Source organism: Delphinus delphis, chromosome 3, assembly GCF_949987515.2.
Source record: "Delphinus delphis chromosome 3, mDelDel1.2, whole genome shotgun sequence".
Lineage (NCBI taxonomy): Eukaryota > Metazoa > Chordata > Mammalia > Artiodactyla > Delphinidae > Delphinus > Delphinus delphis.
In genome coordinates this window covers 50,192,604-50,218,238 of record NC_082685.1, presented here as the reverse complement: position 1 = coordinate 50,218,238, position 25,635 = coordinate 50,192,604, and the positions used below count along the sequence as shown (strand labels likewise).

Genomic DNA, 25,635 nt, shown 5'->3' with positions numbered 1-25,635 from the left:
ATTATGCTTAGTAGTGGAACATTTCCTATCCCCGGAAAGGTCATTTATAATAGTATAAGGCTGCTTCTTCCCACCTTCCATTTCAGATTTTTCTGAGACTAGCAGAGAACTCAGTCATCCATATGCATTGGAAATCCTATTCTGATCTTGCATTTGCATAAAAATACCAAAGCAACTTGAGGAACTACAGGGCAGCTCTCCATCATGACACTACCTCCTTTTATTTTTCTGATGCCTTTCCAGCACCTTCATATCAAAGTCATTTTCATGTACCTTCCTAGTTTTACTCATCATAGCTTCCCTCTTTCTTGAGCAAGTGTGGGATGGATGGGGGGAGGGGAGGAAGCAGGGAATTTCACTTTCTTTTATTCTCATGCCCCTAAGAAGCTGTAACATTTCACAGGTCACACAGATCTCAAGTTTGGAGACCCTATGAACTCAACTCACCCAAGACTGGCCTCTTCTTATTCTATCATATCGCTCAAAAATGGTCATACAGCATTACTGGTATAATTTAAGTGTGCGGTTAATTATGCTTACACCAAGGTATTCTGTCCTGGTACAATTTCTTTATACGGAGCCAAGATCGGTTTCCTTGTAATTTTTCACTCACTGGCTCAAATTCTGCCCTGCAGTGCTATTCTCCTAGGCATCTCATCTATTCACATGCTTTTAAGTACCTTTAATATACCCGTGACACCCCAAATTTTAATCTAGTCCAGATCTTTCTTCTGAGCTTCAGTCCCAGATATCAGCTGCTTACTTGAGAGTCTCACCGTGAGGCTAGATGACTCCAGTTTCAGTGGAAAGCCCCACTATGCATCCATTCTCATGGCAAGATCCTGGGAGGTCATCCTTGACACCATCTCCATCTACTTCTCCATCTCCACCCAGTCTGTCACACCAACTCAGCCCTATCCATTCTTCTCCTACAATGTATCTCGAATCCATCAAATTCTCTCCACCTCTATCGCTGCCACCATCCTAGGGGATAGCCGTGGCCTAACTATCCCCCTACTTTCACCCCTATTCACTTCCTACCCAGCCCTCTGACCCCACCCTACATAGCAACCAGCCTGAGTTTTGAAAAAACAAACCTGATCATATCCAGCCTGAGTTTTGAAAAAACAAACCTGATCATATTTCTCCCCGATCAAAATCCTTTAATGGCTTTCGATCCATCTTTGGATAAGGTCCAAACTCCTAAGGCCAACAACGCCCAACATGATCCGGTCCCTAAATACTCTCCAGTTTCTTTTTTGTAACATTTTATTACAAACATTTTCAAACAAATAGTCAAGTTGAAAAAAAATTACAGTGAATGTACGTTGACCGACCACCTGGATTCTACCATTAACATTTTATACTTGCTTTATCATCTATCTATCCATTTATCCATCCTTCTCTCCTAGTATTAATTTTTCTTGGTTTTGGTCCATTCCAAAGTAAACTGTAGGCTCCAGTCTCATTTTTGTCACTCTTCTTGTTGTTCCCTACACTCAACCCTAGGCATCTTCTCATTCTTTGAATCTGTCAGACTATTTTATATCTCTGTGCTTTGGACCTATTGCCCCTTCTACCTGAAATGTCTTCAGTTCTTGTTAATTCCTGACTCATCCTTTGGTTTTCAGCTTCAACTCTGTCTGAAAGGCAGTCACTGAACCCCCAGCCTAAATTAGATTCGCCTTTCTGCCTTACACATAATCTCAAGGCGTCTTGTGCTTTTCCTGAATATCGCTTGTCACAGTTGGTAGCTAGGTATTTTTTTTGCAAAATCATTAGTTCAATGTCTACTTTCTCCACCAGCCCAAAAGCTCCATGAGAACAGACACAATGTCTGTACCAGAGCATGCAGGATCACCCCCACAGAAAGTTAGTTAATAGTTGTTGAAGGAATTAAAGGCAGAAGGAATCAACAGTTACATAATAATAATATCATATTAATATAATAACAATACATGGACTCAGTGAATTTGTTCTTCTTTTAATATGTACAAGCAGTCTGGGTTTTTTAAGGCCTCTAAGAGAAGATGGAACTTACTCACTCCCAGAATATAACCAGCAAGTACATGAAGGCAGATTGCCAAGTGGCAAGATCTGTGGCTAGTGGCTGAGTCAAGAAAGAGACTGTGGTGGGTCTCAGGGACTTCTCTCCCATTTCCACTAGCCCTTCCCTCAAGATCATCCCAAATCAACAACAATCCGAGGAAAACCAGGGTGCTTGCCATGCAAATGCAGTTTAAGTAATACTAACAACGGCTAGAATGTATTGAGGGCATTGATCGAGGACTGGCTTTGTATCAGGCACTGTGTTGAGTGCTGTTCCTGCATTAGATATTCTTTTCTCCTGTGGCATAGGTTCTAATGTTATTCCCATTTTAAAGCTAAGGAAACTGAGAACAGAATAGTTATTTTTAAACAATAAGTTCTCCGACTTCCTCTTCTAACCAGATTGCCATTCCTGTAAAGTCCACCTACGTAGAATATTTATTCTGACTGTGCCCCATATGAGGGTAGAAAGATTAATCTAGAAAACTCTCAGACTGCTCTAATGGAGAGGGAGTTTTAGTTGGTTCTAACAAGTCTAAAAATATAGAAAGCCAGCCCTACCGATGCTTTTCCTCAGGTATTAAACCCAAACACACACTTTGATCCCTGCAAAGAATGTTTCCTCAGATGGGAACACCATTTACACTCAAAGATAAACCATTGTGATCTTCCCCATAACAGGAACTAATAGTTAAAGAAAAATGAAGCAGTGCAGAATTTCCTAGTAGAAGAGCATGTCAGCCAGTCTTCAGTTTGAAGACAAGCTTTTCCCCCGACTGTGTGACCTTGACAAATTAGTATCATCCCTGGGCCTCAGTTGCTCAGTTTCCTTATTTGCAAATGGAAATAACAAGATCCACTTAGCAGGGGATGGACATATTAAAATGCTACTTACAGAAACCTCAGTACAGGGCTTGGAAAAGAGAAGATACTCAAAGATAGTAACTTTAAGAAAGGGAGGAAAAGATAGGAAAACGTAGGGGAGGGTGGTAACTTAATACTCAGAATAAAAGAAAAGTTATAAGAAATGTTTTTAATAAATGCACATCATGTATTCTTTTCCCATCAGAGAGAGAGAGAGGGAGGAGCTTGGGAAAAAGTGTCCTTTAGCATCTGCATTGCTCTTACCCGGATGAACTTGCCTGCAGATACCACTTACAATGCAAATGGAGCTTGGAGTCCTTCACACTAACTACACAGCAAAAACCTTTCAGCTTTAAATAGAATACTGCAGTGTGGAATGATCCGAGCAGAGGGAAGAAAAATTCAGAGATACATGCGAAGGAGATTTGGCAAAAAAACCCTGCCATATCTGGGCAAGGGAGGAAAATGCAGAAATATCAAAGGAGGCAAAAAGAAAAGCAAAGTCTATAGAAGGACCTAGAAATTAATTCTCCAGAAGGTGAGTTTAAGTTAATAAAGGGAAGAGAACTTTGTGGCAAGCCCCCAATGAAGACGATTTTAACAAAGAATATTTTGATCTAGTGGGGTTCCTTCAAGGTGTACTAGCACTTTGAAGGTAATTCATCATCATCAGAAGGACACTTCCCCCTCTGGCCAGGTCAATGTTTCCTAAAATGCAATTAGGGATTGCATGTAAAAAGGCAATCTACATTGTCTAAGTTCCAATTTTTTTTTTTTTTCTTCTCAGACCTTCACTAAGATCAGGTAAAGAAACCTGGAAGCATACTGTGAAATAAAGGTTTGTTTAAATTTTCAATGTGGTGGCAGTTGGGGGGTGGGGGGAGGAATCCAAGAGGCTGATTTGGAAAAATTTTAGAAAGTTCTTTGCTATAAACTCATGCCTCATTTCAGACTATATGAACCCAGATATTTTATTCAGAACCAGAGGTTACAAAAATGTCATCAAATAGGAACAAAGATTAAGTAGTATCTAGGGCCCTGAAAGCGATAAGGAATGCCGTGTTTAACTCACTTCTTCATTCTACAGATGACGGTGCTACGCACATGGCCTCAATTTCCCCATCTTCCCAGCTCAGTAAGTTTCCTCTGCCTGCACTTGGAGGCATAATGCAATACAGAAGAAAACATGAAGGCAGCCCTCTATCTTTGTTGTCTCAAATAGAAAAAAAAAAAAAACAAGGTGCGCCCCCAAGGACAATAGACCCGAAAGCCAACTTCTCTTTTGGATGATATGCTCTGACCCAGAGCTGATCATGTTCTACCTGGTGAGTCAGTGACAAAGCACTAAGAATGGGGAAGAACATCTTACCACCACGTTGTCACCAGGCAAGTAAAAAGAATCAGCAAGTATGGTGCTTGGTATGGGGCAGGGACAGGCTGCTGAACACCTTAAAAGCCACTTCTAAGCTCCTGAAGGCCAGAGCTCATAAAGCTCGGCTTGATCTGTCTTGCGCCATGGACGCATTAGGTGTGATGCTCTCTAATAATGATGATGAACGAAGCATGTATTTTCAATAGTGCTGGGCATTCTTTCTATCTAAAACTTCCAGGGATGTTTAGAGAAGATGCCACCTTTACCCCCAAATTGTGTGTCTTTTTATCTTTCACAACTTGAACTCTTACTACCACCACGCCCATCACATTTCTCTAATGGTCTTGATTTGATTAAATATTACAGAAATTTTAGCACCCAAGAATAAGAAGAAGAATCTTAAATTAACACGCCTTGCTACATTTTCCTAAAGCACTTTCACACATATTTTCTCATGTGGCTATCACAATGTGACAATGCAACACTTTATAGGAGTGGTGAAGGATAAAGGCTGACAGGTACAAAATGAAAGCAAAAATGCAAAAGTTTTGGTATTTAGAAACAAACAAAAAAAAGCCTCCTCTCTCTATTCCCACACAAAAGGCAAATGAGATTCCACCTGCTGACTTTTCTTTCCTGCCTGCACCTCACTCAGGCTAATGTCAGAACAATCTGGGGGGTGGCGGGGGGGGGGGAGAGAGAGAGAGAGAGAGAGAAACACGACAATTTCACCTCTTGGCAAAGCTCAGCTTACTGAACCCTCTTGCTTTCTGCTGGCTGTTGATTCAGCAGAAACTACTGCTGCAGAATTCATAATGGTGATTTTTAAAGGCCCCACTGATCGCATTGCTCGCCCCACGTGTCACACTCATTCGCTCGCCGCCCCAGCACTGTTTCCCCAGCTACCTTTTTATATCTTGCTAATGCACTTCCAAGGGGAGAGGGGTTCGCCCTTTTTCAACGAGCCTTTTGGGCTTTTGATTGTCTAAGCAGGTAACCCGGCCGGAGAGATGAACGGGCAGGAAATGAAACCATGCCCACCCTTGCAGCCACTGAGAGACACATCATTCCGCTCAGAGAGGGGTGGACCCACGGTCCTCTCGGGCCCCCTTCCTTCTTATTTCTCCCCTCAACCCGACCCTGCATACATATTGGGGGAAGGGGTCATCTGTCTTTGGGGGGTCATTTTTCCAGCCGGGAGCCCCACCCTGAAAAACCTCATCCCCGAGGGCCATTTTAACTCCCGTGGGCGCCGGGTCCACCTGCTGCTGAACGCCCGGCTCGCCTCGCGGAGCCCGGATGGATGTGGGGCGCACCGGCAGCTGCCCCTGCGAGCCGAGCCCCCGCCCCAGCCCCGGGGCCCGCAGGAGTCTCCGCCGCTACTCGCCCGGCTGCCCGCGGAGCTCAGCGATCCGCAACTTGCGCCCTTCCCCAGCGGCGGAATGCGGCGGGGCTGGCGTTACCTTCGGTCGCATAGCTGTGGTCGCGCAGGAAACTGTTGTTGATTTTGCGGGTATCAATGTCCTCCTCCATTGACAGCAGGCTTACTTGCGTGGGAACCAGAAGCCGGCAGACAAGTATCCATGATCCCTCCCCGCAGCCAGTCTCACAGGAGAGGGGGGCAGGGGAGCCAGTGGGACTGCACCATGGTCCGAGCCTGAGGAGGAGACGGGGAGGCGGAGAGAGAAAAAAAATAAAAACCCGGCAATGGAGCTGTCACCTCCTCCGCCCGGGATCTCCGAGGCTGCGGCGGCTCCTCCCGCGGTGCGCTCACTCCAGCTCCAGTTCCCGGCGAGGATGCTGCGCCTGCCTCCGCTGCCTCCGGGTGCCAAGATGCGCCGTGCCCCGAGGGGTCTGGTCCCGCCCGCCGCCCCGCAGGCGCTCACAAGCGGGGCTGGGGAGATGCCCAACAGGTTCCCTTCGTTGGCAGCCGCTCCGAAATGCAAAAAAGATCCCTCCTCCCCCTGGGAGAGCGGGCAGCCGCGACAAAATGGTGCCTTTCTGGACCCGAGCTGCAGTGGCGAGATGGCAGGGTCAGGATTCAGGCGGGCCCGGCCCGGATGAGGGTGCTGGTCCCACGGGAGGGCGGCTCGAGCTGGCGGGGGCTCGGCAGCCGGCGGGGAGCCGGGCAGGGCGCTGCAGCCGGCGCCAGCGCACTCACCCTCACACCCACACGCGCGCACTCGCAGCTGCCGCTGCTGCTGCAGGAGGAGGCTGGAGGCGGCTGGTGCATTAAAGGCGAGGCTCCTCCCAACCGCGTCAGCAGCCCCAGGACTCTTCCCCAGCAGCGGTGGTGGCCGAGGCCGAGGCTGCGGCTGCTCTCTGCTGCAGTGGGGCGCACGCAGCCGCGAACCCGCACCTGGGCAGCGAGCAGCTAGCTTGCAGGTTGACGTGAAAAGCGTAGACGCGCTCTTCCAACCTCCCTCCCCCTAGCGCCACGCAGCTCAGGGCGGCGTTTACTCCAGCACCCAGAGTCCCTAGCTCGCTGCCTTTCTCCGGACACCTGTGCTCCAGGACCGCAAAGAGAAGTAGGTTCCCTTGGGTAGGCAGGAAGTCTACATCCCGGTCCCTTTTGCTCACCCTTCCATAATGCATGTGGTCTCTGGATGAAGTTCAAGGGCGAGGCCTGGGGATCGAAGCCTCACACAGAGAGGAGAGAATGCTCATAGCCTAGCTTAAGCCCTCTCTGCGCTAGGAATAGATCGGGGAGCTGGGGCCAGAACTTTTCTGCGGATCACACCTGACTTCTCCCTTTCGAACAGAGTCAAAAACCTCTTCTACCTGTAGGCGTCTGCGTCTACACTGGCAGAGGGAGGAAGAGGGCTGAGTTATGAATCTTGTCAACATAGTCAGTCTGAAAAAGTCCACGTTCCCTAGCCCTTTGCACTTAGTTTTGGACAAACAGCTCCAGGCCCCCCTGCGGGTTTTGCTTGTGAAGACACAGCACTGCAGGAACCGCTGACATTTGCTCTCCACGTGAAAGGTACAGTGGAGCCCTGCGCCTTGGAGCCCTGTGCCAGCAGAGCGCCACTGCTTCCCTGAGGGAATGTCAAAGATCCAGTGAACACCAGAAAGAGGCCTATCTTCCTACTTCAACTAGGAGGAAAATACAGAATCCCACCGCAACCCCAATTTTTCCCGAATCGCAGATCGCAAGTTCCATATTTGAAAGAAAATGAGATCGTTATTGTTATGAAACAACTACAATCATTTCTGAAGCAACCCGAATCACTAGAAAGCCAGTTTGGAAAAGAAATGTCCCCGATTTCCCCTTGCAGAAGGCATTCATTTCAGTGGGTGTCACTGCAGGGAGAGACATCCGGAGAGACATCAGCGAATGTTTTGCTCAGTTAAGCTTCACCAGTTTAGCTGGATGAGCCCAGAGGGACCTTTGAGTTAATTATATACATACAATGCTTCGGCTAACACAATTTAGAAAGTATTTGAAGTCAAAAAAAATGGGAAAACAAGTCCTTAACTGAGGTTGGGAATTGCCATCAGATTTCCATGAAGAACAGATGCTTCTGCCAGGTGGCAAATGGCATTGTCCTCATCTCCAGAAAGCAACCGCATATCTCTGGGAGAAGAGAGGCGAAATATTCTTTGATATAATTTGGGGCGGGGAAATTCATCTTACAGTAGATTCCATTTTATTCTCATCTGTTGGTTAAGTCTCTCCTACTTGTCTGACTATTTGTGCCAAATTCACATATGAAATTCCAGGAACAGATGAAGACTGGTGCAAATTGATTTAATCCACTTCAGCTCCAGTTGCCATGGCTGGTTCTTCACATGATGAGCTGTATCCATCACCAAGGCTCCAGAGGTCAGCTCGTCTGTAGTTACATAGTCCAGCTTCTCTTGCAGGTAGGCATAAGGGGGGGGGAGGGGAAAGGGGAGGAAAGCTAAGTTCATCTTAAAGCGGTGAGAAGACATCTTGCTTCGAGTTGAAATGACCTTACGTTGCCACTGGAGACCTTGGAGTACTATTTGGGATATTCTCACCCATGTCTTTCTAGAATGCGGGCTAGACTGGAACAGAGTTGCAAGATGAATCAGGAAGGCCCAGTCCCGTTAGCCAGGCTGTGCTTGAGGAATTTTCCACTGTAAGCAATGGGAGAAATGTCCCCTCCAGAGATCAAGCCTCTGGGTTTACTAAATTTTCCCTTTCCTGTTTCCTACCAAATTCTTCCTGCATGTATTTTATTCAACAGTATAGGCAATATTTTCCTAAGACATAAGTTGTGAGAAGGCAAATTAGATGGCTCTCCATTAAGTAGATTAAGTAGATTCCAAGGTTTCTATTTTGCGAACCACTCTTTTCTGCTATGGGCAGGAGGGAACCATCCCCTCCAACCAAAACCAAGAAAAATACAGCTGTTGGCTTTGTTCCTTAACACAACGATGTGCGGTAAAGGAGGTCAGGGAGTGAAGGAAGCCCTGTGCAATCCTGTAGTTGTAAGAGGACTACACAGACCATTTCTAAGAAGACTCTCTGACCTTCTTTCTGTTCCTCCAATGTGTCAAGTTCTTTCCAAAAGCTTTTGGCATTTGCACATGCCATTCATTCCCGGTGCCCCTTCCTCGTGTTCCTGGCATTCTTCAGCATCACAGCTGAACGGTCCCTACTTCTCTGAGGCATTCCCTGGCCTCCCCATAGTCCCTGCTCCTGGTATTTTGTCTTAACATCTTTTTTGTTTCCTTCCTCATGGAACATTTGCCTTTTGTAATATTTGTTTACTTATAATTGCCAACCATTCCACTATATCTCTGCTATTAAGAGCCTGGCACTTAGTAGATGCTCAATTATATTTACTGACTGGAGATAAATATTTCGTAGATGAATGAGTAAATTACTGAATTTGTTCAGTGATATTTAGCTTTTAAAGCTCTACCTTTATTTAAATTCTTGCCCCCCAAAACCCAACAACAAAGTGTGTTGTAAGCCAGTAAATTTCCAGTTTGTAACTCCTATTCCTGTTGAAATAACTGTCCTACCCATTCCCGCATACATATGCACCAAAAATATTTACTGAGCACTTAATATATGACAAGAGTTATTGTAGGTGCTGGGATACAGTTAAAACAAAACAGAGTCCCTTTCTTCACAGAACTGAAATTCTATCATCTGATTTTAGTAATATGAGCTTTCTTAGGGATACAACAAATACATTATAAATCAACAGACCAGAGCATAATGTTAAGTGTCAAGACTCTGATATCAAGCAAAGCTGATTTTCTGCCACTTATTATTATGTCCTTGAGCAAGTTATGAGATGTCTTAAGCCATGTTTTTTTTTTTAATCTATAAATTAGGGAGAAAAAAAGTTAATGGAGTTATTATGAGGATTAAATGAGATAATATTGGAAAGAATATACTGCAATCACTTGTTGAGTATTTGCTATCATCACCACCAGTACTATGGAACAAATATTTAAGTACCTACCATGTCAGCCACTGGGATAGGACTAAAGATTCAGCAACATCAGTGCGGAAGATGTACAGTCGTCTCTGCCATCATGGAACTTAGTATCTAATTTACAATTTATAGAAAGGGGGCCACAGGCTACAAAAGGGGCAGCAGAGGATGCTCTGAAAGGCTGGCCTAATTCAGGCCTGTGCTTTACACAGAAAAGGGCAATTACAAATACACAGCCTTCTTAAGTTACACAATCTAGCATGACAGCACGGGAACACATTCGTTTTTTCATCACTTTTATTATGTTTCCCCAATGCTCTCACATACCCCTAGCCCAGTTAAGTTAGCCCTGCCTACATTGGAAACTACTTGCAGGTCATGCTGTCCGATTAGCACATTAAATATCTACAATTTTATTCAAACCTTTGACCTAAGCCAGTCTAGAGATTCTTAATATAGGCTTTAGGTGTCAGACAGTACTGATTTTTTGTCCCAGCTCAGGCATTTATGAATTTCATGACCTTTGGCAAAAGTAATTTAACATCTCTAGCCTCTGTATTTGCAACATTGGAAGAAAATAACAGGAACTACTTCATAGGGTTGTTGAGTGGCTTCAGAGACGTTGTAAAGAAAGTGCTTAATACAGGCTTGGCCCATAGCCAGACCTGACAAAAATGTCGCTTCGGCCTCCTGGTAGTGGCTCATGAGGTCTCCACTGGCAGAGAATTGGAGAGATGCACTACAAGGCAGTCATGTGAACACAAGTGACCTAGAAACCTGAGTTTACCACCTAGCGATCTGTCTTAACGAGCACTAGACACTGGATATAAGAGATTTTACCATCCTGCAGAAAGCCCTTTATAAGCCACGAAGTCCTGTGCAAGTGGAAGGAACTAGGATTATCCCTTCTTGATTTTTCACATCATGTAAGCGCAGACCTAATCATGTCTGTCTATCATGGAATTCTATGGAACCCCTCTCTAGGATCATTCAGCCCCAAATGCACAACTGTCTCTCTGAGGTGGTTTGCGTTGACTGCCCAGAGGATGACCTCTTGAGTTTCTAGCAAGGTTTGCAATTCTTTATTGTGCGTGTTACAATGTGTAATAAATACCACATGAGTGAGCCTTTAACGTGGCATTTAACCTAGGAGAAGAAAACAAAACATCTTGCCTTCCAAATGTTGTATTAATTCTAGATTCTGGATACATAGTGGATTTCACTGAGTACAACATTCCCTCAATTATCCAAGTCCAGCAATTTATGAAAAGAAACAGTGGTATGCTGGAGCTGGTATGTGCTGGCTGTTGAGAGCTGATTCTGTCGATTACACACATCATTTTTCCAGCTCTGCTTTGAGTGACATCATGTTGGTAGCTTAAAATCTGCAATCTGCCGTGGTGGGTTATTTATAATCATAGAAGTAAAAAAACCTATATAAATCAGGGCTTTGGTTTTTTGGGGGGGGGGTTGGGCTGGGGGGTGGGAGAGCTGATTGTTAAACATTTACCACTACAACAGTAGAAATACATTAATTGCTGATATAACTTTCTACTTTTATGTGTTACCTGTGCAAAGTTCCTTTCAATTCCTCGATACTAAGTCTCCCAAGCTGTGTCAAATTCCAGAACATTCCACCATCTGATCAAACTTTGGCCATAATTTAAATAACTCTAAAAAATCCTACCTTTACCGTAAACATTCCCACAGCCTTCAGAGGAAACCTGATACCTTTGTTTGATCCCCTTCAGGCTGGTTATGAGATTTCCACAGTGGATCTGTGAGTGATGGCCCCTGCAAGGCTCCTAGATCTGACGACGTAAGGAAAGTTAGGTGCGTGCTCGCTCTCAATGAATAGTTCTTTTCTACTGCTTAAGCTCGACTGTCACCTTACTTTTGCCCTTGATTTGCCTAAATGCAAAACAAAAACATCCATTGTGCTTAGTTTCATCAGTAGCTCTTCTCTTCCACTTCTCAGGCTAGGATACTGAAGCAATGACAGAAAAAATACAAAAGTTGAAGAGTCCAGATCTGAGAGCTTTTTCTCATTCAGTGGTTTAAATTTAAATTAAATTCAGAGAGTTAAATTTAGACAATCTTACTCAAGACAGTTTGTATTTGCATTATATTTGTTAGGTACAAAGTGAGCATTTATGAAACCAGTTTAGCAAAGCTCAAGGGCTATTGTCTAGTACCTCATGACATGTCTTAAAGTAAAATTTCAGTATAATTTAAACAAAAAATATATATTGGGGAATGTCTTCAAATTTCTTTAAAAGGCACCAAGCAATAACACTTTACAGAATTTATCCTAAGAAAATAATCATGGATATGGGCAAAAATTTAGCCATAAGGATATTTTCACAGAGCACTGTCTATAATTATTAAAAATTGGTAACAAGCCAATAGAATTGTCTAGGCAAATTATGATGTGTACATATAGTGGGAAATTATTGAGCCACTGATATAATATTAATAGCTACTGCTTATCGAGCATCTATTATGTACTAGGCACTATGCAAAAGGTTTCACTAGCATTATCTCATTTAATTCTAACAACAGCCTCTATGAGGCAAATCATCTCTATTTTACTAAGGCTAGTAGAGAGAAATAATATATCCAAAGTCAAACAAATAGGAGCCTGGCTCTGTGTGTGTGTGTGTGTGTGTGTGTGTGTGTGTGTGTGTGTGTGTGTGTGTGTGTGTGTGTGTCTCTGTTGGGTGGGTCAGGGTCACAGCAGAAACTTAGAGGTCTTTTTCCAAACCACCCACCACTAGAGTCTGATCTGTACTTCTTAGAAATGAATAGCCTCTCAGTTGAAAATCATTCCTATTGTGTTGGTGAGGAGGTGGCGAAATTGGAACCCTCACACTGCTTGTGGGATTGTATAATGGTGCAACCACAAATAGTTTGGCAGTTCCTCAAAATGTTAAACAGAATTGACATATGACCCAACAATTCCACTTCTAGGTATATACCCAAGAGAACGGAAAATGCATATTCTCACAAAAACTTGTAGATGAATATTCTAAGCAGCATTATTCATAATATCCCCAAAGTGGAAACAACCCAAATATTTATCAACTGATAAATGGATGAATAAAATGTGATATCTATATAAAGGATTATTATTCAGCTATAATTAGTGATAATTACTGATACATGTTACAACATGGATGGACCTTGAAAACATTATACTAAGCAAAAGAAGCCAGCCACAAAAGACCATGTATTGTGTGACTCCGTTTGCGGGAAATGTTCAGAATGGGCAAATCCATAGAGACAAAGTAGATTAGTTGCCAGGGGCTGAGGTGGGGGAATAAGAGTGACTACTTACGGGTTTGGGATTTCCTTTTGGAATAATGAAAATATTCTAAAATTACTTAAGGGCAATAGCTGTACAACTCTGAATATACTAAAACCCACTGAACTGAATACTTCAGAAAGATGTTTCAAAAGGTACAGACTTCCAGTTATAAGATAAACAAGTACTAGAGATGTAAAGTACAATACGATAAACATAATTAACACTGTTGTATGTTATATACGAAAGTTGTTAAAAAGAGTTAATCATAAGAGTTCTCATCGCAAGGAAAAATTTTTTCCTGTTTTTTTTTTAATTTTGTATCTATATGAGATGATGGATGTTCACTAAACTTATTGTGATAATCATTTCATGATGTACAATAAATCACGCTGGACACCTGAAACTTATACAATGCTGTATGTCAATAAAACTGGAAGAGGAAAATAAGTGTTTCAATAAAGCTGTTATTAAAGATTAAAAAATCTCTGCTGTCATAAACGATTATTACCTCTAGGAGTATGATATAGCCCTCAGGTTAATATTAGTGCAAAAAACTTAAATGCATGTAATGACAAGTACAGATATTCATGTCATGTTCTTTAAAAAAGTCGAAAAACAATGTATACTGACTGGTCGCCTTTTATGGTCAAAAAAATGTGTGTATCTCAAAAGGAATATATGAAAATACTTAACAGTGGTTATGTGTGGTTTTCTTTGTGGTTCATATTCTTGTCAAAGAAAATTTAGATCTTTTTTTTTTTTTGGGCTGCACAGCCCAGCATGTGGGATTTTAGCTCCCCAGCCAGGGATTGAACCCATGCCCCCTGCAGTGGAAGTGTGGAGTCTTAAACACTGGACCACCAGGGAAGTCCCCACATATCATTTTTGTAGTAAGAAAATTTTTTAAAGGTTTTTTTGAATGTTATGAAATACCTTTTAGATGAAACTTTGTATTGAAAAGGTCAAAATCATTTTGTGCACACCTGAAAACTGAGAGACACTGATGTGAATGTGTACGCTATCAACCGCACAGAACAGCTCTACCCAAAAGTAATACAATGCAAGACACATTTTTGTTTGTAAGTTTTTCAAGTTGCCGCATTAACAAGTGAAAAGAAACAGATAACATTAATTTTAATGATGTCTAAATTTTTTGAAACTAAAATGAAAATATTTTATTTAATCCAATATGTCAAAAATTGATTTCAACATATAGAGAATATAGAATAATTAACTATATATGTACACTTTTGTTTTTAATGCCAAGTTTTTGAAATCTGGTGTGCATTTTACACTTGACAGCGCCTCTCAGAAAAGGCACATTTTTTAGGGCTCAATAACTGCACATGCCTAGGGGCTAAAGCACAAGTATAGAGGAACTATTCCAAAAGTGTTATTCCACTCACAAAATGAGTTGTATCCTATTCTTCCAAAGGAAAATTTTCATCTGTCAAGGACTTGAATTAGACTGTAATACTAAAACCAAAGCAAGCAACTTTAATCTGATGACCCTCACAACTATTTAAAGTAATACAAACTGAATATGAAAAAATATATAGACATACCCACACGTGTACATATATATTACATGTAATAGTAAATTTGAACCCAATCTGCATTTCCCCCTAAAACTAGTAAGCTGAATTAATAAAATGATACAAGATCAAGATTCTAAAAGTGCTAAGATGATACTACATAACAATACACGCCAGATAGCAAGAAAGATGTAATTCAGTCACTGTACAGTTACCGCCCTAATAAGCCAACTGTTTAGTTCAACACCTATGGCTTCAATGCCAGCCAGTAGAAGCCGCCAAATAACCAGATGTCACTACTAAAAAAGGAATTTTCACAGCTGGGTATCTGGACTCTATTACAGCCACTAAAGGTGGAGAAATTGAAAGGTACAGTTATAGGAATCCGGCTGAAAACTATTACAGTCGTTTAGATTGGATCAGAGAGTAGAAATGTGTGGTCACATGATCAGTGACGTGATTTCTGAAGACTTATTGAATTAGATGCACCACCGCCTTTAACACTTGCATGCAAAACAGTTTCGTGTGTATAGTTGAGCGCTCCCTCCTTCCTAAACACACTTTCTTCACTGATTCCCAGGTACCACCCTCTCTTGATTCTCCTGTTACCTCAATGTACACTCCTTCTCAAGCTCATCTGCTGCTTCTCCTCACTGCTTGACTTGACCTCTACAAGCACCCTAGAGTTCAAAGTTCTCAGATTTCTCTATCTGCAGTCCCATCCGAGGTGACCTCGTCCAATCTCATGGCTTGCCACTCACTTGATGATAAAACCATACAACCCAGCAATCCCACTACTGGGCATATACCCTGAGAAAACCATAATTCAAAAAGAGTCATGTACCACAATGTTCAGCTCTATTTACAATAGCCAGGACATGGAAGCAACCTAAGTGTCCATTGACAGATGAATGGATAAAGAAGATGTGGCACATATATACAATGGAATATTACTCAGCCATAAAAAGAAACGGAGCTGAGTTATTTGTAGTGAGGTGGATGGATCTAGAGTGTGTCAGACAGAGTGAAGTAAGTCAGAAAGAGAAAAACAAATACCATATGCTAACACATATATATAGAATCTAAAAAAAAAATGGTTATGAAGAACCCAGGGGCAAGACAGGAATGAAGACGCAGATGTAGAGAATGGACTTGAGGACGCGGGGAGGGGAAGGGTAAGCTGGGACGAAGTGAGAGAGTGGCATGGGCATATATACACTACAAAATGTAAAATAGATAGCTAGTGGGAAGCAGCTGCTTTGCGACCACCTAGAGGGGTGGGATAGGGAGGGTAGGAGGGAGACGCAAGAGGTAGGAGATATGGGGATATATGTATATGTATAGCTGATTCACTTTGTTATGAAGCAGAAACTAACACACAGTGTAAAACAATTATACTCCAATAAAGATGTTAAAAAAAAAAACCTAAATGAATACTGAGCACAAACCTCTCTACTGACCCCCAGGCTAATAACACCAACAGCTGATCCGATATTTCCCTGATATCCACCAGGCAGCTCAATCCCTAATGGCGCCCCCCAACTCCTCCTGTTCCTTGACTCCTCTCTCATTCCCTACATCCTTCCAGTCCATCAGCAAATCCTGCCAGCTCTAACTTCAAAATGCATCCAGAATCCAACCACTCCTCACCACTTCCACGGCTACTACCACGCTCCAGCTACCAACGCATCTCATCATGATAGTTTCAATAGACTCTAAGGAGTGTGTGATCCCTCATTTGCCCCCCTACAGAATAGTTTCTGTGCAGCAGGCAGAATGGGCTTTTTAAATGCAAATCACGTCATGTCACTTTTTTGCTCCAAGCCCTTCACTGGCTTCCTACACATTCAGAGTAAAACTCTTTTAAAATGCTGGCAAGGTTTGGCCCTTGCTGTAGCTCTATTTTTTTTTTTTTTTTCACTTCTCACCTGCAGCATCACCAACGCTTGTCTCAACCTCCTTCCCTCCACCCCACACATAGACACAGTGGCATACTTACTGTCTGCCAAACACACCAGGAAGAAAACTCCCACCCCGGAACCTCTGCATCTGCTGTTCCCACTGGCCTGAGGCCTTCCTCAGTCAGAAGCATAGCTCAGAGCTTCACCCCATTCAGCTGTCGCTCCGTAATCAACATTTCTGAGATGTCTTTCTTGACCTTGACCACTCTATATAAGGTAAAACAGCCCCCCTCCCTACCAGCAACCCCAGCCCCTGTGTTGCGACCTGACAGTATATTTTTTGGCTTTAATTATTACACGAGGACATAATATTCAGGGAGACAGGGGTGTTTCTGTTCTCTGTACTATATCTGGCCCTAGTAGAGTGCCTGGCACATACTGGTTACTACTTTTTTTTAAGAGGGTAAATAGAAAGTTATTAGACAATTAAGTTGACTTAACTCCCAGTACTTTAAGGGCAATATCAAGGGGAGAAATGACTACTCTCTTTTAAAAGTCACAGGGATATGGGGAAAAGGGAACCCTCATGTATTGTTGGTGGGAATGTAAATTGCTGCAACCACTATGAAAAACAGTGTGGAGAGTCATCAAAAAAATTAAAAATAGGACTACCATATGATCTAGCAATTTCACTCCTGGATATTTACCCAAGGAAAACTAAAACACTAATTAGAAAAGATATATGCACCTCTGTGTTCATTGCAGCATTATTTACAATAGTCAAGATATGGAAACCACCCCAAGCGCCCATCAACAGATGAATAAAGATATGGTGTATATGTGTGTGTGTGTGTGTGTGTGTGTGTGTGTGTATAAAATGGAATATTAGCCATAAAAACAATGAAATCTTGCCATCTGCAACAACATGGATAGACCCAGAGGATATTATGTTTAGTGAAATAAGTCAGACAAAGAAAGACAAATACTGTATGATTTCACTCCTATGTGGAATCTAAAAAAACAAAACAAATAAACAAACAAAACAGAAACAGAGTTATAGATACAGAGAACAAACAGGTAGTTACCAGAGGAGAGGGGGCTAGAGGGAGGAAAGGAATAGGTGAGGGAGATTAAAGAGGTACAAACTTCAGCTGCAAAATAAAGGAGTCGTGGGTATGAAATGTACACTGTGGAGAATATAGTCAATAACTAAGTAATATCTTTGTATAGTGACAGATCATAACTAGACTTATGGTGGTGATCATTTTGAAACATATAGAAAAAAATCACTATGCTGTGTAGCAGGAAGTAACATAGTGTTGTAGGTCAATTATACTTCAAAAACCAGAAACCAAGCATACTGGGCTTCCCTGGTGGCACAGTTCTTAAGAATCCACCTGCCAGTGCAGGGGACACGGGTCGAGCCCTGGTCCGGGAAGATCCCACATGCCGTGGAGCAACTAGACCTGTGCGCCACAACTACTGAGCCTGCTCTCTAGAGCCCGCGAGCCACAACTACTGAGTCCATGTGCCACAATTACTGAAGCCCACGCGCCTAGAGCCTGTGCTCCGTAACAAAAGAAGCCACCGCAGTGAGAAGCCCGCGCACCGCAATGAAGAGTAGCCCCTGCTCGCCGCGACTAGAGAAAGCCTGCGCGCAGCAACGAAGACCCAATGCAGCCAAAATAAAATAAAAATTAAAAAGAAATTAAAAAAAAAAGAAACCAAACATACAGACAAACTTATTGAAAAATATCAGATTTGTGGTTACCAGAGGCAAGAGGTAGGGGGAGAGGGAATCGGATGAAGGTAGTCAAAAAGTATAAATTCCCATTTGTAACATAAATAAGTACTAGAGATGTAATGTACAACCTGATCAATATAATTAACCCTGCTGTACATTATATATAAAAGTTGTTAAGAGTAAATCTTTAGAGTTCTCATCACACGCAAAACATTTTTTTTCTATTTCTTTAATTTTGTATCTGTATGAGATGGCGTACGTGCACTAAACTTATTGGGAAAATCATTCCATGATGTATGTAAGTCAAATCATTGTGCTGTACACCTTAAACTTATACAGTGCTATGTGTCAATTATATCTCAATAAAACTGGAAGGAAAAAAAAAAGTCCCAGGGGCCAACCCTGGGTAAAACTGAAATAAGCAAGCTCCTTGATCCTCATCTTCCTCATCTCCATTTTTCTGCTCTGAGGTGGGCCAGGGCAGAGCTGCAGAAGGGTCTGCATCATTCCCCGCTGACCCAAGGCTGCAGAGGTCTGGGAAGACAGCCTTTATGCTCATTGAGAATCAGCGTTAATCATCTTCTTCCTACACCACCACATTCTGCCTCTTTCTCCTTCTTTGGAAGGAAATTTCTAAGTATTGGCACCTTTGGAAGCTACAGGACATACCACATAGTAAACTTAGCTCAGCACGTGGGAAAACATTTTCATAAATACAAAATGCTGGGCAAACAAGGATAACACCCTGGCCATCGCTATACTAGAGGAAGAAATGCTAGAAGCTGAGTTCAAGAGCTCGATGGACCTTGAACTTATAAGCAAGTCTGAGTATATTTTAAAACTCCATAAATATTTATGGAATAAATACAGAGTGAAAATAATTACATTAAACATCCCTCAAATAGAGACCTCTGTAATTTCCATCTGGCATCTGCGGCAGTACAAGGATGAACAAAGTAGGATAACAAAAGTTTATGCATTTACATCTGAAAAGTAGCATAAGGCCTTGGAGCAGTGACTTTAACGTGTTGGGGGTCACAGATCCTTTTGAGAATTTAATAAAGGTTTTGAATTCTCTCCCCAGAAGAAAACATAGTTTAGAGCACTTCTTGCTCCCAAATGCTGACTCATCACATCTATTTCATGGACAGAAAAAGAAGGGGGGAAAAAAAAAGACCTAGGACCAAAGAGAAGCCCCAAGTTGAATTCAAGTTGAAAATTACACTGTCACTACCTCCCACCTATATTTTTATAGGGAGATTAATAATAGCTAACACATACATAGCTCTTAATAGTACTGAGGTAAGGCCAGATGTGAGACTTCTATATAAGATGGGTCCCTAAAGTATAAGAGGAGAATGGTTGAAGGCAGGACTTTTGAGAACCAGACAGCTTGAGTTCAAATCTTGGCTCCGATGTTTCCTTAGCAGTATGATGTTGAGCAACTTACTTAATCCCCCTGTGCTTCAATTTCATTTGCAAAATACCAATAATAGTAACTTCTTCAAAGGGTTGTTGTAAACATTAAATGAGATGATATATATAAAATATTATAAAACAGTCCGCGGCACATAATACACACATAAACAATGTTAGCTGTTGTTATGAGGCACTGCAGACCGTCATTATTATGTGCTCTGATGTCCACATGGACACCAGGTTTATTCACTTTTCCGATTCTCATTCTTGAATTGTTTTGGCAGATGTGCTTCTTGTCCCTGTACCTCCTGTTTTTTTTAAGCTAACCCAAAGACATGGTTCCATTACAAGTAAGTGTGAAACTGTTCATGTCAGTGGGCTCATGGTGGAGGCACAGATTCATTCAACATCGATCATGCATTACCTGCCCGCTATGTGCTTAGCGCTAGCCTAATTAGGTACTGCGAAGCAACTCACACCTCAGTTGCAAAGATAAATGCTAAAACTTATGTGTCCATAAGAGACTGATCAAGTGTAGATTAACCACAATGTAAGAATTTAGAGGTATTCGGCTGAGCGAGAACAGCCTCAAAATGTAAAATGGACAAATGACGCACTTGATTGAGGGGTAGCTACGTAATTTGTGGGGCTCAATCCAAAATGAAAACATGGGGCCCTTTGTTCTTAGTATCGGGAATTTTAAGACTGAGAGCAGAGCTTTAATGTAAGCACAGGCATAGGAGTAACGTATACCGGACATGTCACTGCACCATGGAGCTGGCCCCGCCTCGAAGGCTGGGAGGACTCATGGACGCTTCCTAGACTATTGGCCATGTCACGCACGTATCTATCTCTGTGTTCTTTCTTCTACTTTTTCCTCCTAGCCAAAAAGATTTTGCTTATTTGTTCAACCTAGGAAAATCCTAAGTATCCTTCAAATTCCAGCTCAAGTCTTAGCTCAGAGGGAAAATGATAGAATGAAAAGAGCCCTGGACTTGAAGTTAGAAGAGCTAAGGCCAAGTCTGCCTTTCCCCGACTCTGGAGCTCTGGGCAAGTCTCTTCACTTTTCTGGTACTTGGTTGGGGAAACTGATTTTAAAAGTCTCTAATAGGATGATAAGAGGATCAAAAGGCATCACAAATAGATAAAACCCTTGAAATAACGATTTATCACATCGATAAAGAATTTCATAGTTTTTGATAAAGCCTTTCCTTAGTGTCTACAAGCTACAAGCAGCATTTGCATTGAGTATCTAATATATTATCAAAACACACACACACACACACACACACGAGCACGCTCATGCTACTGCACATATGTATCCTGTCCACCACTGCCCCCTCCTCTTTGACATATATGAATTTGAGGTTTTATTCTTTCATTTCAACTCTTAAGGCCATCAAGCTTTCAGTTCCCTCCCAGTCCATCCTCCTCACTAAGTGAGCACGACCTTTGTAACTCATAGATCTGGTCCTTTCTTTCTTGCTTGAAATCCTTGCATGGTTCCTCATTACCTGGAAAAGAGTTTTCTAAACCCAATGACACAGAACCATTAGTGTTTTTTGAGGTGCTAATCAGTGTTCCAGGAAAAGAGGTATGGAATTTGAGGAAAAAAAAAAAGATAGATCCCCCTGTTGGAGATTTGTAATGCCAATTAAAAAGCTCTGAGAAGTCCTGCAATAAAGTTAATTTTGTTTAAACCAGAATTTTCCATATTAATTTGATGATATTAACATTCTATAGAAAATTTATATTCTGCAGAAAAATTTTAGCAAATGCTGGCCTAGGGGTGACAGACTCTTCAGTTTGGTTTACAGAGCTCCCAGAATCCCTAGATTTCTAGCTCAATGTCTGCCATCTCCTCCACAAATCCTATGCTCCAGGAACAGTGGGCCGTCTCCAGTTTCTTGAAGACCTTTGAGCTCTGTGCCTGTCTTGCTCTGCCAAGAACGTTTCCTGTCACCCCTACTTCTGTTTATGCCCTAGTGATTTGTTACTCATCATTTCAGGCCCAGTTCAATAGCCCTGCAGTACCTCCTCTGATATGCTTGGTCTCCCACTACCGATGGCTAACTGCTTCTATGTAACTTTGTACATAGAAGTAATTGCTGCTCTTTGCTAGACATCTCTGTGACAGGAATTTAGTTCTTAGTGTAATATAGGCAACCCTACAAGATGACTGAAATAATGCCTACTTTATAGATCAAGAAACACACTGATTAAGAAACTCACTCCTTTTTCTGTGTTTTCTATCTTTTGAGTGGTGCCCACTGTCCATCTAGCTGCCCAAACCAGAAAACCATTTTTAATCAGACATTTTTAATACCTTTTCCTCTACCCTACATTTAGTCAGATGCCAAGTTCTATAAATTCCAGCTTCCTGACAGCCATAAAATCTGTCCCCATCTATCCATTTACACTGCCACGAGTTTAATTTGGGCCATATCATCTCTCAGCAATGTTCCTGCAGTAGCTTCTTAGCCAATCTTCCATGTGCCATGCTGACATGAATATGACCATCCTAAAGTACAGATATGATCATGCCAATGCCCTGCTTAAAGTCCTTGAGTGGGTCCCCGTGACTCTCAGGGGAAAAAAAATCCAAGACCCTCAGCACAGCTTAAAGGACTCTTTAAGGACTGGCTACTGCCTACTTCTCCACCTTCATTTCATCCAATCAGGACCTCACAGTCTACACCGGAAGCCTCAATGAGCGTCTCAAGGTTTCCCACCTTGCCAAGCGTTCCTTTGCCTCTGGACCTTTTTACATACTTTTTCTTATGCTTAAAATTCTCTTCCTTCTCATCCTCATCTTGATAATCCATGGCCAAGGTGAATGCTCTTCAGCTGTGATCCCTGGGCATCCTTTTCTCTTTTCCTGTGAGATCTTTGGGACCAGGGTCTGTGGACCTACTCACTGTTGTATCTATACCTAACACAGTGCCTACCACAGAATAATGACATGGAGTCATCATTTAATGCCTGAATGAATCAAAGAATGAATAAAGGGATGAATGAAAGCAAAACTGAAAGGGCAGCTTGGAGTATCACAAGAGAAGGAATTTAGGGCTTTATCACACACATCCGCTTGCCTTTGTCCTCTAGGTCAAAATACATTGTCTTTCAAATTCCCCGAAAGCACCACACTCACTCCAACTGCACGGCCTTTGCATTTGCCTGGAATGCTCTTTCCTCTTCCACCCAGAGTCAATGCCTCCTTATCCTTCACATTTCAGATTAGTCATCCTTTCAGCAGGGAAGGATTCTTGCCAATGCAAAGTCAGCCCCTCTACTATGTCACCCTCCTAGCATCGGGCATCTTTCCTGCATCATTCGCACCAAAATGTAGCTCTATATTTATGTCTATGACTGTTCATTTAGTAACAGTTTCCTCCAGTAGACAGTAAACTACAAAGGACAGAATTATATCTGTTTTTTTTTTCACCACTGGATTCTCAGTGCCTAAAGTACACTGCCTGACACACAAAATAAAAGTTTGTTAAATAGATAAGTGAATTAAAAACTCTGTCTCATCAGCAGTTTGTTGGTTCATTTCAGCACTGTGTATACAGCAGGGCTCAATAAGAGTTGTTTAAGTGAAAGATTAGAACTATTTCTCTTTCCCAAGTTTGTAAACAGTTAACTAGTATGCTTGAAATAATTTCATTCCTACAAATTTAGCAACATTTGCATATTCCCACACCACCTTGTAATATATTAATGCTTCCCTTGAAATGAATGTGAATGTTGTCAAAAGACCCGCATCTCCCCGGCTCTTGGACTTGACCGTATTAGGCAACAAAGGAGCTGCGAAGTCTATCCCCACCACAGGAAAGGACTAGAGTTCTAATTCACAGATTGCATAATGTGCCCATAATTGGGAGACATCAAAACCTGTCATGTCATAGATTAGCCAGTGGTTCTTCAATAAGTAATTATTAAAATGGCAAAACAAACAGTCTGGAGGAGTCATTACTGTTTGTCTATTCATTGGAGCTAAATGATATTGACTAGATGGTGGCATGCCTCAGTTTTGTAATACTCTGAAGGCTGAGTAAATAGGATAAGCTTAGACAAAAGCATAGGGACTGAGAGAAACATTAGAGGGTTAACCCGAAGGCTACCAGAGTTATACAATCTTCATGGAGTCTATAAAGAAGGGCCTTTTCCCCCCCATATTTTAAAGAAGTTGGTAAGCAATGAAATCATAAAGGCTGTTTACCTCAAAATCAAGTCTGGTGCAACTTGATGGGCCAGGCATTGTCCTCATTTCTTTATGTACACAACTTCTCTCTTGCTCATGACTACCCCATGAAGGAGATATTATTATTTTTTTAATTAATTAATTAATTAATTTCTTTTTGGTTAGGTTGGGTCTTTGTTGCTGCACACGGGCTTTCTCTAGTTGTGACGAGCGGGGGCTACTCTTTGTTGTGGTGCGCGGGCTTCTCATGGCGGTGGCTTCTCTTGTTGCAGAGCACGGGTTCTAGGCACGCGGGCTTCAGTAGTTGTGGCGCAGACTCAGTAGTTGTGGCTCGCAGGCTCTAGAGCGCAGGTTCAGTAGTTGTGGTGCACGGGCTTAGTTGCTCTATGGCATGTGGGATCTTCCCAGACCAGGGATCGAACCTGTGTCCCCTGCATTGGCAGGTGGATTCTTAATCACTGTGCCACCAGGGAAGTCCCAAAGGGGACATTACTAATAGCACTTATCAGTGAGGCAACCAAGCCTCAGCAATGTTAATTATTCTAGAGTAAGTAGAATGGGGCATACCTGGGGTTCAAACCCAGCTTGACTTGACTCTTAATCAACATCCCCATCATAGTTCCGCTTAACATTTTCCTTTGGAAATTTCTGCTCGAGTAAGTACATACTAAATGTCAAAAAAACGAAGAGCTATAATCCCCCTAATTCTTTGAAAAGAACACCTAAACAGTCATCAGAATCATTTCCTCTCAAAATATCTGTTCAGTTTGAAGTGTCTTGTGAGAACTTTATGAAACTATAAAGAAATCTTTGGACATTTTGTTGTTTAAAAAAATTGTTGGTCCATTTCTGAGTTTTTTGATGATTTACTTCTCTATTACTCAGAATATTATACACCTACACATCAAATAAGACTGAATATTTGAAGATTTAAAGGCATAACAGAGAGCTGACAGTACCTGAAAGCAGGGAAACTCAGAATGATTGGGGGAAAGTGGAGGTTCAAACTGTCAAAGAAGATAGTTTTCCTACTTTAAAACAAAGTTCCAGGATATAGAAGTAGACCGGCTAAGACAGGGTGGCTTCATCTCTGAAGAAGGTGATGGTCTTCTTTGATTTAGGACAGGCAGAAAAGGAAAAATTATGGGTAATAGTGAACTTACCATTTATCATCTCTTTTCCCCAAGATCTCTTTCAAATGATAATAAAGGAGCAAAGCGGATACAACCTCACAATAATGAAGAGAATATAAAGAGGGTCATTAAGTGGACTATGGATTTCATGCGTCTCTGGGAGAAGAAAAGCAGATGGAAAGATAACGACAGATGAAGAAGAGAGTTGGCACAACCAAAAAGGGTACCCATCTGCATTGCAGAAACCTGGAGAGCCTTAGGACTTAGAAACACCCAAATGCTGTGGGATAAAGGCTCAAAACTGCTAAATAATACCCATAGAGAGAAAAATAGATTCATCTGCCCTTTAGCCCCACTGCTTAACTCCTTTCCCTATTCTGCCCTAGGAGCATGCAATAGAAGGTCCTTCCTTTTGGAAAAATAATTTAGTTAGTCTGGAGTGGATACAAAGGCAAGTGTTGGGTCTTCCAAGTAAAGTGCTCTGCATTCTGGTATACAGAGAGTCCAAAATACAAGATCATCTCCCTGCCTGTTCAGTCTACTACGGAAGCAGCTAGCTGATCAATCCTATTCATGTTCATTCAACTGTTCCGTTGACTCATTCTTACAAATGAATGGGTGATAGTAGATCATCTAGACAATTCAGTAAAATGTACAATGCAAAAAAAAATCAAGATAAATATTACA

The 25,635-nt window shown here is 42.0% G+C and overlaps 1 protein-coding gene across 2 annotated transcripts in view; it reads right to left on the bottom strand.

The window, feature by feature from the left end:
* The window catches only part of PPP2R2B (protein phosphatase 2 regulatory subunit Bbeta), a 431,534-nt gene that overhangs the window by 287,948 nt on the left and 117,951 nt on the right, over positions 1 to 25,635 (bottom strand). Inside the window, exon 2 of one of the 2 annotated variants that reach the window (XM_060008592.1) lies at positions 5,749 to 5,942. The exons of the other annotated variant lie outside the window; for it this stretch is intronic. Within the exon in view, the coding sequence (XP_059864575.1) occupies positions 5,749 to 5,942 (194 nt within the window). The remainder of the gene's footprint in view (positions 1 to 5,748; positions 5,943 to 25,635) is intronic. 2 annotated transcript variants of the gene reach the window in all.